General features: G+C 36.5%; 1 protein-coding gene across 1 annotated transcript in view; it reads right to left on the bottom strand.

Moving 5' to 3' along the window:
* ADAMTS20 (ADAM metallopeptidase with thrombospondin type 1 motif 20) overlaps positions 1 to 20496 on the bottom strand; it is a 188927-nt gene that overhangs the window by 14617 nt on the left and 153814 nt on the right. The window contains exons 32-37 of the mRNA XM_082635388.1: positions 17232 to 17432; positions 16393 to 16522; positions 16087 to 16181; positions 15905 to 15999; positions 15223 to 15356; positions 9413 to 9504 (exon numbers count right to left, since the gene is read on the bottom strand). Coding sequence (XP_082491514.1) covers positions 9413 to 9504; positions 15223 to 15356; positions 15905 to 15999; positions 16087 to 16181; positions 16393 to 16522; positions 17232 to 17432 — 747 coding nt within the window. The remainder of the gene's footprint in view (positions 1 to 9412; positions 9505 to 15222; positions 15357 to 15904; positions 16000 to 16086; positions 16182 to 16392; positions 16523 to 17231; positions 17433 to 20496) is intronic.

Consider the following 20496-nt stretch of genomic DNA (forward strand, 5'->3'; position numbering starts at 1 on the left):
AAAACACATTCTTTCCAAGCACATATTGAACATTTTCCAGGATAGCCATATGCTATGTATAAAACAAGCCTCAATAAATTTTAAAAGATTGAATAATACAAAGTGTGTTTTCCAACCACAATGGAATGAAAGTAGAAATCAATAACAGAAGGAAATGTGGAAAATTCGCAAATACATGGGACTTAAACACCACACTCTTAAATAACCAGTGAGTCAAATGAGACACCACAAGTGATAATAGAAAATACTTTAAGATGAATGAAAATGAAAGCACAACATACCAAAACTTCAGTGATGCTGCAAAAGAAGTGCTTAAAGGAAAATTTACAGCTGCAAATGCCTATATTAAAAGAGAAAAAAGATCTCATACCAATGACTTAACCTTCCACCTAAAAGCACTGGAAAAAAGGAGAGCAAATTAAATCTAAAGCAAGCAGAGGAAAGAAATGATAATGAATAGAGTGGAAATTGATGAAACAAAGAAGAGAAAAATAACAGAGAAAATCAATAAAATCAAAAGTTGGATTTTATTTTTTTTTTTGCGGTATGCGGGCCTCTCACTGTTGTGGCCTCTCCCGTTGTGGAGCACAGGCTCCAGACGTGCAGGCTCAGCAGCCATGGCTCACGGGCCCAGCCGCTCCACGGCACATGGGATCCTCCCGGACCATGGCACGAACCCGTGTCCCTGCGTCGGCAGGCGGACTCTCAACCACTGCACCACCAGGGAAGCCCAAAAGTTGTACTTTTGAAAAGAACAAAATTGACAAACCAAGAAAAGAGAGAGGAGACTCAAAGCTCTGAAATCAGGAATCAAAGAGGAGACATGATTGTGAATCTCACAGGAATAAAAAGGATTTTATGGAATATTACAAACAATTACATGCCAACCAATTAGATAACTTTGGTGAAATGGACAAATTCCTAAAAGCAAAAACAAAAAACATAAACTTACCAAAACAGACTCAAGAAGAACTAGAAAATCTGAAAAGATCTACAGTAAGTAAAGAGACTGAATTAGTAAAAAATAACAACTTTCACAAAGAAAAGCCCAAGCTCAGGTGGCTTTGCTGGTGAATCTTACCAAATATTAATTTTTCACAAACTCTTCCAAAAAAGTAGAAGAGGAGGGACCACTTCCCAATTTATTCTATGGAGCCAGTACTTCCCTGATACCAAAACCAGAAAAGGACATCACAAAAAAAGAAAATGATAGGCCAACATCTCTTCTGAATACAGATGAAAATCTAGCAACATATAAAAAGGATTAGACCTCATGACCAAGTGGGATTTCCCCAGGAATGCAAGATTGTTTCAACATACAAAAATCAATCAGTGGGCTTCCCTGGTGGCGCAGTGGTTGAGAGTCTGCCTGCCAATTCAGGGAATGCGGGTTCATGCCCCGGTCCGGGAAGATCCCACATGCCACGGAGCAGTTGGGCCCATGAGCCATGGCCACTGAGCCTGCGCATCCGGAGCCTGTGCTCTGCAATGGGAGAGGCCACAATGGTGAGAGGCCCGTGTACCACAAAAAAAAAAAAAAAAAAGAAATCAAGCAGTGTGATACACCATATCACTATGATAATGGACAAGAACCACAGGATCATTACAACAGATGCAGAAGGAGCATTTGACAAAATCCAACAGTCATGATAAAACCACTTCAATTAGGAATAGAAGGGCACTTCCTCAATCTGATCAAAGGCATCTACAAAACTCATAGCTAACACACTCAATGATGAAGGACTGAATGCTTTCCCTCTGAAATCAAGAATGGGACAAGGATGTGCATTCTTGTCACTTCTATTCAACACTATCCTGGAAGTTTTAGCTAATGTAATGAGGCAAGGTAAAGAAATAAAAGGCATCAAGATTGCAAAGGAAGAAGTAAAATTATTTGTGTGTGACATTACTATGTATATAGGATATCCTGGGGAATCCAATAAAAAACTATTACAACTAATAAATGAATTCAGCAAGGTTGCAGAATACAAGATCAATTTTCAAAAATATTGGCAAAAATTAGTGATTTATTGAGGCCTCAGATTTTTTTGGGGGGGGTGGTCTCTTTATTGCGCAACTCTCCTTGTCAAAAGTCTTCTTTATCTTGAGCTGGAATCTTCTGCCCTATTAATGTCTCCTTGAGTAACACATACTGATGTCACTCCTCTTTCATGGAGCTCCTTACATATTTAATAGTAGTTATCGTAACCTCCCACTTTTTTCCTGGCTACCTTCTTCATTTTCCTAACATAATGAAATTTAAACCTTCCTTTTTTTCCTGATTGTCACCTTCTACTCCTAGATAGATAAAAAATTTATCTTTCCCAGACAGAAATTTTTAAATAAGTATAATATTCCAGTGTCAAGTACAAATAAAACTTTTGGTCTCAATATTGTGTTTTGGTACCTTACTACAATCCTGCAGCCTGTGGAACAAAAACCACATCCACAGAAAGACAGACAAGATGAAAAGGCAGAGGGCTATGTACCAGATGAAGGAACAAGATAAAACCCCAGAAAAACAACTAAGTGAAGTGAACATAGGCAACCTTCCAGAAGAAGAATTCAAAATAATGATAGTGAAGATGATCCAGGACCTTGGAAAAAGAATGGAGGCAAAGATCGAGACAATGCAAGAAATGTTTAACAAAGGCCTAGAAGAATTAAAGAACAAACAAACAGAGATGAACAATAGAATAACTCAAATGAAAACTACACTAGAAGGAATCAATAGCAGAATAACTGAGGCAGAAGAACGGATAAGTGACCTGGAAGACAGAATGGTGGAATTCACTGCTGTGGAACAGAATAAGGAAAAAAGAATGAAAAGAAATGAAGACAGCATAAGAGACCTCTGGGACAACATTAAATGCAACAACATTCACATTATAGGTGTCCCAGAAGGAGAAGAGAGAGAGAAAGGACCCGAGAAAATATTTGAAGACATTATAGTCAAAAACTTCCTTAACATGGGAAAGGAAATATCCACCCAAGTCCAAGAAGTGCAGAGAGTCCCATACAGGATAAACTCAAGGAGAAACACAACGAGACACATAGTAATCAAATTGGCAAAAATTAAAGACAAAGAAAAATTATTAAAAGTAGCAAGGGAAAATTGAAAAATAACATACAAGGGAACTCCCATAAGGTTAACAGCTGATTTCTCAGCACAAACTCTACAAGCCAGAAGGGAGTGGCATGATATACTTAAGGTGATGAAAGGGAAGAACCTAAAACCAAGATTACTCTACCTGGCAAGGATCTCATTCAGATTCGATGGAGAAATCAAAAGCTTTACAGACAACCAAAAGCTAAGAGAATTCAGCACCACCAAACCAGCTCTACAACAAATGCTAAAGGAACTTCTCTAAGTGGAAAACACAAGAGAAGAAAAGGACCTATGAAAACAATCCCAAAATAATTAAGAACATAGTAACAGAAACATACATATCGATAATTACTCTAAATGTGAATGGATTAAATGCTCCAACCAAAAGACACAAGACTGTTGAAGGGATACAAAAACAAGACCCATCTATATGCTGTCTACAAGAGACCCAGTTCAGACCTAGGGACACATTCAGACTGAAAGTGAGGGGATGGAAAAAGATATTCCATGCAAATGGAAATCAAAAGAAAGGTGGAGGAGCAATACTCATATCAGATAAAATAGACTTTAAAATACAGAATGTTACAAGAGACAAGGAAGGACACTACATAATGATCAGAGGATCAATCCAAGAAGAAGATATAACAATTATAAATATATATGCACCCAACATAGGAGCACCTCAATACATAAGGGAACTGCTAACAGCTATAAAAGAGGAAATCGACAGTAACAAAATAATAGTGGGGGACTTTAAACCTCACTTACACCAATCGACAGATCATTCAAAATGAAAATAAATTAGGAAACAGAAGCTCTAAATGACACAATAGACCAGACAGATTTAATTGATATTTATAGGACACTCCATCCAAAAACAGCAGATTACACTTTCTTTTCAAGTGCACACGGAACATTCTCCAGGATAGGTCACATCTTGGGTCACAAATCAAGCTTCAGCAAATTTAAGAAAACTGAAATCATATCCAGCATCTTTTCTGACCACAACGTTATGAGATTAGAAATGAATTACAGGGAAAAAAATGTAAAAAACACAAACACATGGAGGATAAACAATACATTACTAAATAACCAAGAGATCACTGAAGAAACCAAAGAGAAAATCAAAAAATACGTACAGAGAAATGACAATGAAAACACGATGATCCAAAATCTATGGGATGCAGCAGAAGCCATTCTAAGAGGGAAGTTTACAGCTATACAAGCCTACCTCAAGAAAAAAGAAAAATCTCAAATAAACAATCTAACCTTACACCTAAATGAACTAGAGAAAGAAGAACAAACAAAACCCAAAGTTAGCAGAAGTAAAGAAATCATAAAGATCAGAGCCAAAATAAATGAAATAGAAACAAAGAAAACAATAACAAAGCTCAATAAAACTAAAAGCTGGTTCTTTGGGAAGATAAACCAGCTTGATAAACCATTAACCAGACTCATCAAGAAAAAGAGGGAGAGGACTCAATAAAATTAGAAATGAAAAAGGAGAAGTTACAACAGACACAGGAGAAATACAAAGCATCCTAAGAGACTACTACAAGCAACTCTATGCCAATAAAATGGATAACCTGGAAGAAATGGACAAATTCTTAGAAAGGTATAAGCTTCCAAGACTGAACCAGGAAGAAATAGAAAATATGAACAGACCAATCACCAGCAATGAAATTGACACTGTGATTAAAAATCTTCCAATAAACAAAAGTCCAGGACTAGATGGCTTCACAGGTGAATTCTATCAAAAATTTAGAGAAGAGCTAAACACCCATTCTTCTCAAACTCTTCTAAAAAATTGTGGAGGAAGGAACACTCCCAAACACATTCTACAAGGCCACCATCACCTTGATACCAAAACCAGACAAAGATACTACAAAAAAAGAAAATTACAGACCAATATCACTGATGAATATAGATGCAAAAATCCTCAACAAAATACTAGCAAACAGAATCCAACAGCACATTAAAAGGATCATACACCATGATCAAGTGGGATTTATCCCAGGGATGAAAGGATTCTTCAATATATGCAAATCAATCACTGTGATACACCATATTAACAAATTGAAGAAGAAAAACCATATGATCTATCAATAGATGTAGAAAAAGGTTCTGAAAAAATTCAACACCCATTTATGATAAAAACTCTCCAGAAAGTGGGCATAGAGGGAACCTACCACAACATAATAAAGGCCATATATGACAAGCCCGCAGCAAATATCATTCTCAATGGTGAAAAACTGAAAGCATTTTCTTGAAGATCAGGAACAAGGCAAGGATGTCCACTCTCACCACTATTATTCAACATAGTTTTGGAAGTCCTAGCCACAGCAATCAGAGAAGAAAAAGAAATAAAAGGAATACAAAGTGGAAAAGAAGAAGTAAAAGTGTCACTGTATGCAGATGACATGATACTATACATAGAGAATCCTAAAAAATGTCACCAGAAAACTACTAAAGCTAATCAATGAATTTGGTAAAGTCGCAGGATACAAAATTGATGAACAGAAATCTCTTGCATTCCTATACACTAATGATGAAAAATTTGGAAGTGAAATTAAGGAAACAATCCCATTTACCATTGTGACAAAAAGAATAAAATACCTAGGAAGAAACCTACCTAGGGAGACTAAAGACCTGTATGCAGAAAACTATAAGACACTGATGAAAGAAATTAAAGATGATACCAACAGATGGAGAGATATACCATGTTCTTGGATTGGAAGAATCAATATTGTGAAAATGACTGTACTACCCAAAGCAATCTACAGATTCAATGCAATCCCTATCAAATTACCAATGGCTTTTTTATGGAACTAGAAGAAAAAATCTTTAAATTTGTATGGAGACACAAAAGACTCCAAATAGCCATAGCAGTCTTGAGGGGAAAAAATGGAGCTGGAGGAAATAGACTCCCTGACTCCAGACTATACTACAAAGCTACAGTAATCAAGACAATATGGTACTGGCATAAAAACAAAAACGTAGATCAATGGAACAAGATAGAAAGCCCAGAGATAAACCCATGCACCTATGGTCAACTAATCTATGACAAAGGAGGCAAGGATATACAATAGAGAAAAGACAGTCTCTTCAATAAGTGGAGCTGGGAAAACTGGACAACTACACGTAAAAGAATGAAATTAGAACACTCCCTAACACCATACACAGAAATAAACTCAAAATGGATTAGAGAGCTAAATGTAAGACTGGACATTCTAAAACTCTTAGTGCAAAACTTAGGAAGAACACTCTTTGACATAAATCACAGCAAGATCTTTTTTGGTCCACCTCCTAGAGTAATGGAAATAAAAAGAAAAATAAACAAATGGGACCTAGAGAAACTTCAAAGCTTTTGCACAGCAAAGGAAACCATAAACAAGGTGAAAAGACTACCCTCAGAATGGGAGAAAGTGTTTGTAAACGAATCCACGGACAAAGGATTAATCTCCAAAATATATAAACAGCTCATGAAGCTCAATATTAAAAAAACAAACAACCCAATACAAAAATGGGCAGAAGACCTAAATAGACATTTCTCCAAAGAAGACATACAGATGGCCAAGAAGCACATGAAAAGCTGCTCAACATCACTAATTATTAGAGAAATGCAAATCAAAACTACAATGAGGTATCACCTCACATGGGTTAGAATAAGCATCATCAGAAAATCTACAATCAACAAATGCTGGAGAGGGTGTGAAGTAAAGGGAACCCTCTTGCACTGTTGGTGGGAACATAAATTGATACAGCCACTATGGAGAACAGTATGGACGTTCCTTAAAAAACTAAAAATAGAATTACCTTATGACCCAGCAATCCCACTACTGGGCATATACCCAGAGAAAACCATAATTCAAAAAGACACATGCACCCCAATATTCATTGCAGTACTATTTACAATAGCCAGGTCATGGAAGCAACCTAAATGCCCATCCACAGACGAATGGATAAAGAAGATGTGGTACATATATACAATGGAATATTACTCAGCCATAAAAAGGAATGAAATTGGGTCATTTGTTGAAATGTGGATGGATCTAGAGACTGTCATACAGAGTGAAGTAAGTCAGAAAGAGAAAAATATCGTATATTAATGCATATATGTGGAACCTAGAAAAATGGTACAGATGAACCAGTTTGCAGGGCAGAAATTGAGACACAGATGTAGAGAACAAAAGTATGGACACCAAGGGGGGATAGCGGTGGGGTGGTGATGAATTGGGCGATTGGGATTGACATGTATACAGTGATGTGTATAAAACTGATGACTAATAAGAACCTGCTGTATATATAAAAAATATATATATATATATATATATAATTCAAGTTATCCAATGACAGAATGACCCAGCTGATTGTATGACTGATTTGACCAATAACAGAGTGATGTGAGTAACAAAACAAACAAAGAAACAAACAAACAAAAAAAACAGTTGATTTGCTTAGTTTGCTTATGGCTTATGAATAAAGAACTAAAGTGCTACCTAAGTAACTAGATAGGTAGGTGGAGAAATAGATGGTTGGTAGATAGATCATTTCCCCCCAAAGCATTAATGAGTGTATTATTTAGGATCTCTATCTTCAAAATTCCAATAAATCTCTTTTGCCTCCCCCCACACCCAACCCAACATATTCTTTTTTTTAAATTTACATGTCTTATCTTCTCTCCTAGAGTAAAAGCTCATTGAGAGTTCAAACACTGAATAAATATTTACTGTTTAGTCAGTAAATACATCAGGCATTGAAGATACACCTAGGAACCAGTTTCACCAGATGCTTACAGACTAGTGGAGGGAAATGACAAGTAAGCAGATGATTATAATAAGCTTATTATAGATATGATAGATATTGGATGGATAAATAGATGAGCAAGAATGAATGGACACATTTCCCCAATTTAGTAGTTTTAATTTTTAAATCAAGTCCAACCATGGGCTGAACAATCCCGAGGCATCTCCAATGCAGTGGCAGCTGGCAGGGAAGAAAGCAAAATATCAGGCAGGAACTAAAATCCCTTAATAGGATTTGCCCTGAAAACCTGGCATTTCATAAAGTAACAAAGTAAAGGCATTCTACTCTCTGCTCAAGTGGAGCACAGACAATATGTTTCCAATGCATCATATGAACCATAATGTCTTTGTTGGTCTTTAGCCTTAATTTAATTGTAAAGAAGTGTGGTATCACATTTTGTTCCATGAAGAGGAAAATAATCCATGTATTATGCCAGCCAATAAAAATAACTCAATATGAAAAGAAAAAGAAAAACGAAATTACTACTTGGTCTACACTAGTTATATTGAACTCATGATGATTGAATAAAACACCTAGGTCTTTTTATATGACATTGCCAGGTTCTACTTGCATTTCTGGACCTAAGATTTATATATTTATTCCAGTTAACTTTTTTCATATTCATTTCAGCCTGTAGTTCTAGTGTCTTTTGAACTCCTTTAAATGTCTTTCTCTAATACAGAAAATGCCCTCTCTTTTTAGCATAAGCATACTTTCTATGTCATAGGATGAAAACTGTGAATGAGAAATTCTTAGAAGAGAGGGCTATGGCAAACCCTTTACCTAGTTCTCTTCAAAATGAAATCATTATTATAATTACTATATCCTGGGTAGGATTTTTCATTAATCTATAAATCTACCTAATAATGGTATATTCACCTAGCTTATGTCTCTGTATCTTATCATAAAAAATGTTATTCACACAGACTTTATAAAATCCTTTGTTAAAAAAATGAGATAGCAAATTTCTTCTAGGAAGCACACTTTGTAATAGAAAGCTCAAATATGACATAAAAGGGTGTGCAAAGAGAACTCTGTGAAAGAAAGGATAAAAACAAGAATAAAGACATGGAAATGTATTATTTCACAAGTAATAGAAAGTTATTCTGAGAATGTTACAGGCCCAGACAGTTAATATAACTTATGTTAGCAAGAGTGTATGAAAGTCACATGTTTGTGATCCATTCCTTTACCTTGTAACTTATGTCCATTCATTTCTATGGACTAAGTCGAAAGATTGAAAGATAAAGCATCATGGAAGGAGAAACAGGATCTAAACAATTTAAAATTCTTATTATTACACCCTTCAAACAAACCCGGTACTGGCAAAGATGCTTTTCCTCCAAAGTTTATCTATAACCTTTGAAATAAATTTCATGTCAGAAGTTTGCATTTTCTATTTATTTATGTTTCTTGCAGTATTTTGGTCAAGAAAGTGAATGAAGAGAAACAGTATCAACTTTACTCAGTGAGAAAAAATAATCAGTTATGAAATACCTGTGGGCATCTGGCAGCACTATAGCAATCTCCAGCTGTGGCAAATGGAACTGCGTTTCCAAATACTGTCTGGGCAAAAAGAAGGTCTGTAGCTAGAAAATAATAAATGAAACTCTTTAGCACTGAGACATTATATGTTTTCACATCTTCGTTGCAAAACATGCAGTCTTCATATTACATTCTTAAATACATTCATATAACTAATGCAAAATTTTAAGCAGAAATGTTGCACAATTGTAGAACATAATATAGATCAGGCTCTCAAATTTTTATTTAATATAAAAATGTTCACCTCATAAATTGCCCTAAAATATGACAGGGACATCTGTAACTAATCCATATGTTTTAAAAGCTAAATATATGCTCTATCATATTTTACATCATAGTGAATATCTAAAATAGATAAAGTGGCATCAAGGAGCAAAATTACAGAGGAAAAAACATTATTTAAAGATAAATTATGATAAAGCAACATAGACGTGCTTATAGAGAGTATGCATATCAATTCATTTAGAGAATTCAAAAACACGAAGGTAAAAAGTGTGCCATTTTCTTTGATTCTTTCTAATCTTACTTTTGCTTACGTTATTAGCAAAATTTCTTGACTGGCAACAATGCTGGGGATTCCATATAAACTATCAGAAAGAAAGAGTCATTGGCTCAAAAATAGGTTGGGAGGAACCCTAAATGTTAGTTGGTCCAATCACTTATTCATGCTTGAATCACTTAAATATCCCAACTAATGCTCATGCAGTTGGTGGCTCTCACCTCTGCTAATGTTGTTTCAAATATCTTTCAGGAGGACTGCAAGATCACTGCATGCCCTCATGATGACACCAGTCCCCTAGAGGCAATCCCCAAAGGTAGCATTTCTGGAAATATTTATCATATCTCCAAGGGCAGCTTCCAAAGCCAGCAGGTCTTCCACGGTGTGCCAGAGTCAGCTTTTACCAAATCATGAGAACCAATTTTGTGTGTCTCTTCCCAACTCAATGCATAATGAGCTCATGTTGGTAGCTTAAAATTAACCATGCTGGGAATATATGCCCCATGGAAACTGGTAAAACCTACAAATCAAACTTTTTTTTTTCCTGATTGTTAAGAGCTGGTTGTTAAATATTTATCCACACACCACTGCTTATGCATGGTACTTAGGGTTAGGCTGGTCAAACTGGCAAAATTTTCAAATTAGCCTTTGCTACTATCTCCTCCATCATTCCCTGGATAACCCACAGATAGCTCTCGCTTAACATGTCAAAAGCTAAATGCATTATCTTTTTCTCCAAACATATTCCCCCTGCTATATTTCTCATCTCATTGAACTATATCAGCATCTACCCAGTTATTTTGGAACTCTTTCTAAATATTCCATGCCACAAATCCCCATATTCCATCTGTTGGAAAATCATAGCATGTACCTCTTTAATATTTCTCTCAGGTTCTCTATTCTGAACCAAGTCCATAATTTAGAGCCTTATCACCTTCTATCTGAACTATTATATTAGCTTCTTAAATATCTTCATGGATACAATTTGTTCTCTCTCCAACTGAGCCTGTTCCCTCCCCTGCTTATAGTTTTACCCCAAAGGTCCTCATAACTTAAAAGATAAATTCAGTTGTATAGTTTAGTACACATTGTTCTTCATGATCTGCTTTCTTGGAACTTCTCTAATAAGCTGCTATCCTCCAACCTCCATTCAATATATGCTTAGACAAAACTAGACTACTCCTTATTCTCTAGTGGAACCAAAATGCTTCACCATTTCATGCTGTGTTCACGATGTCTCCTCCTGAAACTCCTTCTGCTCACTTTGGTTAATTCAAATTTGTCTTCAAGGTTTCCTTAAGATAGCTTCTTGAGGAAAGTTGACTTTTATTCAGCAAATATTTCTTTAGAACCTATTGTGTATTGGGCATTATTATAAGTATTGTAAGAGCACTGTAGTGGATGACATTGGGGCCGATGGAACCTGAGTGCTACCAGAGAGAAAAAGTAATAGAGTAGATACTATCATATGTTGTAGGTGATCATTGCTATAGAAAAAAATAAAAAATAGAGCAGGAAAAGAATGAGAAGAAAGGGAGTTTAGGAGTGGAGAGGGTCCAGGATGAACTTATTGGGAAGGTGTATTTAAGCACAGACCAGGAAGAAACTGAGGGGTAAACCCAACAGACAATCATTCTAGGCAGATAGAACAGAAAGTGCAAAGGCCTTAAGGGGAGGTGGAGGGCATGCTTGATGTATTCAAGAAACAGCAAAGGGACAAATGTGTCTGAACCAGATCGTGCAAGGGAGGAGTGTGGAGGGAAGGAGCAGAAAGGTAATGGAGGTGGGAAGGTCTTATTGAGTTTTATTGACCATCGGCAGGATTTTTAATTCTGTTATGAGTTAGATGGGAGATGTTTGGAGAGTTTTGAGCAGAGGTTGGGGTTATTAAAAAGATGAAATGAGATAATGTATAAGACAAGACATGGCTTATGTTTTAAGGGATCACTCTGGATCCTCTATTGAGAAGAGAATCTAGGTCAGGAGTTGGGGAAAAGGTGAAAAGGAATCTGAGTGCTACCAGAGTAAACAGGAATACCAGTCAGTAAGCATAAGAATCCAAGTGAAAAAAATGATAAGGACTTGGCCCACAGTGATAGCAAATGAGATAATGGCAAAGTGGGATTTTGCATGTGTCTTAGCTTAAGTTGCCCTAACAAACTATCACAGACTGTGGGGCTTAAACAAAAGAAGCACAGGTGCAAGCACGGTCAAGTTCTGGTGAGAGCCCCCTTTCCTGGCTTGGAGATTGTCTTCTTGCTGTGTCCTCACGTGGCAGAGAAAGAGAGTCCTGGTGTCTTTTCCTCTTTTTTTTATAAGGGCATTCATCTTAAAATTATGGCCGCACCCTCATGAACTAATCTAGACCTAATTATCTCCCCAGGACCAAACACTGTCACACTGGGCATTAGTGCTTCATCATATGAATTATGCAGGACACAATACAGTGCATAGCAGCATGTATGTTAAAGATTCACCTGACAGAATTTGATGATGTATGGCATGTAGGTGTGAGATAAAGGGAGGAGTTAAAGACATTGCTATGTTTTAGCAAGAGTAACTAGAAGTTGATAGTTGCCATTTACCGAAATGGTAAAAATTCGGGTAGAAGGACTGGTTCCTTTGTAGAGATGTGAATGGACCTAGAGTCTGTCATACAGAGTGAAGTAAGTCAGAAAGAGAAAAACAAATATCATACATTAATGCATATATGTAGAATCTAGAGAAAGGGTACAGATGAACCTATTTCCAGGGCAGGAATAGAGATACAGAATGAACATGTGGATGCAGTGTGGGAAGGGGAGGGTGGGACAAATTGTGGGATTAGGAATGACATATATGCACTACCATGTGTAAAATAGATAGCTAGTGGGAAACTGCTCTAAAGCACAGGAAGTTCAGCTCAGTGCTCTGTGATGACTTAGATGGGTGGGATGGGGGGGTGGGAGGGAGGTCCAAGAGGGAGGGGATATATGTATACATATTGCTGATTCACTTCATTGTACAGCAGAAACTAACACAACATGGCAAAGCAATTATACTCCAATTTAAAAAAAAAAGAAAGTTCAGTCTTGGATACATTGTCAGACGCATATTAGACATTCATGTGGATATGCAGAGTAGAGAGTTGAATCTTGGAATTCAGGGCAGCAGTCTGAATTAGAGATATACATTTGGGACTGTCATTTAATAGATGGTATTTGAAATCTATAAGTTGAAAGAGATCCTTAAGGGAATGACTGAGTCCTGAAGTTCTTCAATACTCAGTGTTGTATAAAATGAAGAGTAACTAGCCAAGTTGAGAAACAGTGAGAAAGATGGGAGAGTGACCAAGACAGGAGCCAAATGATGAGAGTGAGAAGTCCTGGAAACCAAAGACTCATGATGGATCAAGTGAAATGAAAATCAAGAATTTGTCACTGGAGTTAAAGAAATGGAAGAAGAATTGGTGATGTAAGAGAAAAAGGAAAGTTTGCTGAAATAATGGTCCTGAGTTGGTACAAAGCAAGGAGCTCAGAGCACAATTAGAAGGGGTTGCCTCAGATGGCAGCAGAAATAGTTCATCCACAGTGACCAGGAGAGAAGGCAAAGTCTATAGGTCAAGGTTTAGGTCATCAGCAATGAGTGACTGGAGTGGAGGTATTAGAAAATTTAGAAGTTTGAAGCCAGAGGAGAAGCTGTGAGTCAGACATTGAGAAGAGTTGGGGAGGAATGGACCAGGGTCCGTGCAAGCTCAGGAGTCATGCATTTAAAATAAGGTCAGTCAGGAGGGCTGTGTACTACTTGCCACATGCAAGATTCATGGTGCAAGTGCAGAGTAGGTGAAAGGTTTAATTTAATCAAGACTGGGGTGTTGGCACACAAGTATGAGGAAGGAAAAGAGAGAGCAAGTGGAAAATATATACATTTAACATTGTATCTTCAGAGCCCAGTCCAATGCCTGGCAAAATGGCAGGTTTCATAAATTACTGAAAGATAAAAGCTTACTAAACAGCAAATAAGTTCCCAAATGCCCATTATGTACTCAGCAATGCTGACACCACATATATTATTAAATAATAACCATTGTTTATAGAACACCTACTACTCGCAAGGCATTTACTAGATATGTTACAAGTATTATCTCTTAATCCTAACCAAAAAAAAAAAAAAAGAAAAAAAGAAAGAAAAAAACCTGAGAGGCATCTTATTTTAGAGATGAGGGAATTTAGGCTTGAAGAGAGAGATGCCCAAGGTCACATGACTGGTAATTGGATGCAGAGAATTTACACCTAGCAATCTAACTCCAGAGTCTATGATCATAACCAAAGCATTATAACACTTCCCCACTGCAGTAATTGTGGGTGTTCAGTAAATTGTAGCCACTATTACTGACAATAATAGTTCACCATCATGTGACTGATTTAGAGATTATGTATTCATGCATTCACTGTCTCAACAAACATTGTTTTGTTTCTTTTTGTGGTTTAGGTACTGTGCTAGGCACTGGTGATTCAATCGTGATTTAGAGTTTCTGCTTCTGAAATGAACTTTTTGCATTTTCATGTCACTATGTAATTTTCAGGAGGGCAGACTGCCTGATGCTCAGTGTATGTTAGGTTTCATAAAGTATATTTACTTTAACTTGACTGTACTATAAATTACTTCCTAGAAAGGCAGCAGGTCCATAATCTGGGATCTGTGAGTGGGACTTTATCCCCCCACAATGCCAGTTACTAACTGTATGAATTGGGCCAATCACTTAGTTCTATAAGTGCATCTTAATTTCATCACTTGCAACAATGTGATGAAATTTTGCCTTATCTAGTATAAGGTTGTTAAAAAGATCAAATGAGATAAAGTATAAGAAAATACTAGACAAACTGTCACCTGAAACTAATGTTAATTATTACTTTAAGCCCTTGCAAAAAAGCTTATACAACTGCATTGAGGATATTAACTTCCTTATTTTTAATGTAATTGAGGATTTTAAGGTAGATGGTTATATCTTGGAAGGACAGGATCTTTACTATGACAGTATCCTTACTATCTTTACTAATGGCAGTGTCATTACCACTACATTTTTATTAAGGGTTCCCATTGTCCATATCATTGCACTGGAACTATGTAGCTAATAACTTTTTAAAAAGAATTCTAAGTAATTATTGTACAATGCTAGGCCCTTCTCTATACCCTAGCTACCACATATACCATATAGTATATTGTTAGACTTGCATTAGCAAACAGGTACTTTTCATTTTACAAATAGAGATTCAGCACTTACTTTTAATTTGCATGGAATTAAGATCAATTCTTATTTTGCTGAAAACAGTGTGTCCAGCAGCCAAGTAGTCATTTTTACACTCACAGTCTTGCCTCCTGCTTCCATTAAAAGGACATTCATATGGATTTTGCAGTCTGTAACAACATTAAAATATTTTTGTATTAGATACCATTATTAGACCATAATTCAGATAAATGGTAAACTTTGGAAGTGGGAAGGTAAAAGACACACTCTTCAATATTTTAGGGTCAACAAGTTAAATGTGAAAGAAGTGAAAATCACTCAACAAGTTAAATGTCAAAGAAATACAAAATGATCAATGGGAAATTCAAGACCAGTTTGTGGAAAAATAATTCAGCTGTAGTTCTCCTAGCTGTTGTTAATGGAATTAAATTGATTTCTATGAAAATACACACAGGTCTTAAATTCTTCCCTCCTCTATTGTCTCACTGCTCACCCATAGTATCCTTCTTAGTCAGTCTCTCTGTGAATACATGTTAATGCCCAAATCTTTATTATTGAACAGGCATGGACAACATCTGGCTTAGGTCCTAATATGTCCACCTGTTTCTAAATTACTTGTCCCACTGGGAGCTATTCAAGTACCACTCTGAGCTCTGGAACTTCTAATTCTCTTGAAGGACCATAAAAATGCACAGATAAGGCAAAACACAGCATATACCTAAAGCCATACACTTCAGAAAAGTTGTCTTCTTCACCTTTGACCAATGATATATATTCCTTGGGGTTCTGCAAGTGCATGCCAGCACAATAGATCTAAAGAGAAAATGCAAAGATCTAGAAAAGCTTTTTTCAAAGTCAACAGTCAACGTTAAAATCAAATAGGAACTGTCTTCATAATACCTTTATTATTCTTCCTTTAATGTTAAGGTAATAGTCACCATCCTTGGTAATGTTGTTTTTCACTTGGATTTCTTTACAGCTGGTAAATGTTTTACCTTCAAGTACAAGTGAGTAAAACTTATCAATAATGAACAAATTACAGACACAACATGAATTTAACTCAATTACACCAGTATTGTTATACTTTGAAAAAAACAGACCTTTCATTTTGTGGAGTGTATGACTACTCTAAATATTTATTTTCAGATTTTAATTAAAACTTCTTAGGAATGCTTAGGTTCTAGATTTTTGAAGTCTAGTACTTACAGTCATGGACATAACATTTCTTTTGAGCATCTGGTTTTAAACTCTTTAAACATAAGTCACTGGACCAACCATTGTCAGCTATGCATTCCACTCTTCTCTCCATTATCCCAACTCCACAAGTCACAGAGCACTGTGAACAGAGTAAAATTTGAAGGTAAATTATATAATGGATAATAAGGCCAGTAAATACATATCTCCTCCTTTCAAACTAGGTCCTTTTGGAACAAACTGATGATCAATAATGGCTAGAATTTCTGCAGACACAAAAATATGCTGGAGGCTAGAGAGTCACAGGTGGGCCTAATCCTTAAGAAACTGAATCTATTCTTTCTCAGTTACTGGCTTCTTTCCATTTATTTTGTATAGTTAGCTCAGCAGTATATTGTAAATACTTGATAAATATTAATTAATGATGGTTATTCAGACTACTGAGTTTTTACTCATTGCTGTATTCTAAGTTTGCAAAGCAATATTTACTTGCTTTCTATCAATTAAATTGGAAATGGAATATGGTGCAAATAACCTGTATTACTCATACATTAGATTTATTTACTTTTTCACTTAACCAATAAGTATTGCTTAAGCATCTATTCAAAATGCAAGCCACTGTGCCAGGTTCTCTGAGGAAAAGAAACAAGTATTAATTATGTTCCCTGCTTAAGGCAAGTTATAGAAAACATAGGAAAAGAGATGATAACTGATAAATAACTGAAAAAGTGATTGTTAGACAATAGGGGTATGAGACAACTCTGACATCTAGTTAGAAGTGCAGAATACTAGGCATCCCACAACTAGAAAGTTTCATTCAGAAGATTTTAAATTCATAATTATATACTGACCTTGCTCCATTTTCCAACTTTCCAAGTGGCCATATGCAAACAGGTTCTAAAATTGCATTTGTAAACCTGAGGGGAAGGCAGCACAGGGCATTCTTGATAGTCTATAGGCCATAGCTCATGAAGCTTATATTTCTCAGTAGATCGGATCTCAATGCAATATGTAATCCTTTGTCGGTAACTAAATCCACAGTTACCTGCACACTGAAAAATACAATGTTACGAAGGGAGAAGAAGATGCCCTTAAACTTAACCAGGGTTAAGCACCACTACTTTCCAGGTGCTTAATATATACTATGTTATGGTATCCCCACAACAATCCTATTTATTAGCCTCATTTACAGATGGGTAAACAAAGGTTCAGAGGTATTAGGCAACTTTCGCAGAGTTGTACCAGGATGGAAAGGATCCAGATTCAGGGTAGATTGTCTATTTGCAGTGCCTATGTTTTTTCTGTTTGTTCATTTGTTTGTTTTCTGTTTTCTTGGTCACACTACAAAGAATAGCTTAACTGAATGAAAATTTATCTCCTTATAAGCAGAGCTTTGGAGAAACGAAACATATCATACCTGAAATAAAGGACATTTATTAGTCTTAATGTGCTTGTAACTCTATGTAAGTTTAGCATATATTTATCTCTATACATACAATGTGATGTGTACTACCATTTGACTAGAATAGGTAAGTGATTAAGATATAAGTTAACGATCCAGAGAAAAAATGGGCAAATAGATTTCCGACTCCAACAAAAAGGAGTAACAAGGAATAGAGTTACCATCTGACCTGAAACAACAAAAACACCTGAAGAAAATATGTATTGATAAAACAATGGCTCTTAAGATACTGGACATTAGGCAATAAAGGACAGTGATCCCTGGGAGATGGAAACAAAGTGACCCTATAATTGCTCCAGCTTAATGTCTTGAGAGAGTTTACAGATTTTGGAACAAGGAAAGGGATCCCAAGGGGACAGCAGAGTTCTGACCAGTGAAAACATGTGAGGACACCAACTGAGGCCAAGGGATGAACCTATTAAAAGACATATGGGGACATCCCTGGTGGTCCAGTGGGTAAGACTCCATGCTCCCATGCAGGGGGCCCAGGTTCGATCCCTGGTCGGGGAACTAGATCCTGCATGCATGCTATAACTAAAAGTCTGCATGCTGAAACTAAGAAGTCCGCATGCCACAACTAAGAAGTCTGCATGCCACAACTGAAAGATCCCATATGCCGCAACTAAAGATCCGCATGCCACAACAAAGATATTGTGTGCCTCAAATAAGACCTGGTGCAACATAAATAAATAAATATTTTTAAATAAATAAATGACATATGAATCACTGTATCTGGCACTCACACAGGACTAAATATAGTGTCTATTCCCTTCATTCAGACTGGAAAACCTTATATACATGCAGCAATAGGTAGAGTACTCAAAAGGGTCTTGCCACAGTAGAGTAGAATAGCTAACCCTAGACTAAACAATGCACTGGTCTCCCATAAAAAATCTTAAGAGCAAGACAAGAAAAGATCACACTTCTTACAGACAAAATAACTGCATTCTGGAACAAAGCTCAAAATATACATATATAAATAAAAACTATCCAGTAGCCAACAAAGTAAAATTCATAATGCCTGGCATGCAATAAAAAATTAACTGGCATGCAAAGAGGCAGGAAAATATAACCTATGATGAGGAGAAATATCCATCTATCAAAGCAGACCCCAAGGGGTGAGTGACATCGGTGAAAACAGCAGAGCAAGGACATCTGAAAATGTTCTCTTCTATAAAGGCAATGAGAAAACTGACAAAACTTGTGAAAATCAACTTTTTCAGAGCTCTGTAAATTAACCAAAGGCTTGCAGCAATCCGGGAAGAATTTATTAAAGAAATAAGGCTAAATCTCAGTAAGAACAGTGAGCTTTGTGTGTTTTAGTTTGCCCTATTCCCATTCCCCCTCTTCAGCTCTATAGGAGGATTGAAAATCAATAGCCCTGCAAACATAGTGAAAAACAAAATCATGGAAGCCACCAGAGGGATTGAACATCTTTCTAAGCCTCATTTCCAGAGAACTGTCATTATTTGAAACGTTTGGTGGTTTTCTGAAAGACCTCACTTGCAAGTCTCTATTTGACTTTACCCAGCACTTGCCCAGTGCTAAAAGCCTTCTCCTTGGAGGCATTTTTGAACAAAATTAAAGGCTATTGTTTAACTTTGCAGCTTCCAGAGGAAGTGGATAACAGTCAGACAAGCAATGGGCTACCAAGAAAAGCTTAAAAGGAAAAGCTGGGAAAGGAGATGTCCACAGGGGCTTTAAAAACTCCAATAGAGTCATAGATAACTAGAAGACCATGGACATACATAAGGTTGTGCAAGCTTAGGAAATATCTGAGAAGTACTTACACTCCCATTTCTGGCTGATGTCAAGGCTCTGCTCAAGCAGGAAGTTAAGGTTAAGGAAGAGTTGTCAACTGCCTCATCTAGTGTTGAAGATGCCCACACATGCACACAGAGCCTCTTGGCAAAGAGTGGAGATTACTGGTTCCAAGTATCTCAGGAAATCACTATCCAGTCATTAGTTGAAAACTAATCAGATAGAGACTTTAGTGACCACATGAGACAAAGAATACAGACTTTACAGTTAGTTCAGAAAAGTCACTGAACAAACAAACAAACAACAACAAACAGCAGTAACAACAATCTCTGGGAAGATGGGAGAACCTGTGAAGAAATCTGTATATAGAAATCTATGTAGACCTATAACAAGTAAAGAGATTGAATTAATAAACAAAAAACTTCACACAAATAAAAACCCAGGACAAGAGCCTTCACTGGTGTATTCCCCCAAAAGTTTAAAGAAGAATTAGCACCCTCCCCCTCCAAAACACTTCCAAAAGATAGAATAGAAAAGAACACTTCCTAATTTGTCATATGAGGCCAGTATTTCCCTCATACCAAAACTAGGCAGACATAACAAGGAACGAAAACTACAGACCAATATCTCTTATGAATATAGATGTAAAAATCCTCAACAGAGCACTAGCAAAACAACCCCAGAAACAAATAAAATGGATCATACACCATGACAAAGTAAGATTTATCCCAGGAATGTAACACTGTTTCAACATGTGAAATCAATCAATGGAATACATCATACAAATAGACTCATAAAGACCACACGAGCATCTCAATAGATGCAAAAAAAGCATTTGACAAACTGACACCTTTTCATTATACAAACACCAAGAAAACTAAGAATAGGAGGGT

The sequence above is a fragment of the Mesoplodon mirus genome (genome assembly GCF_964341445.2).
Source record: "Mesoplodon mirus genome assembly, chromosome: 11".
Taxonomy (NCBI): Eukaryota; Metazoa; Chordata; class Mammalia; order Artiodactyla; family Ziphiidae; genus Mesoplodon; species Mesoplodon mirus.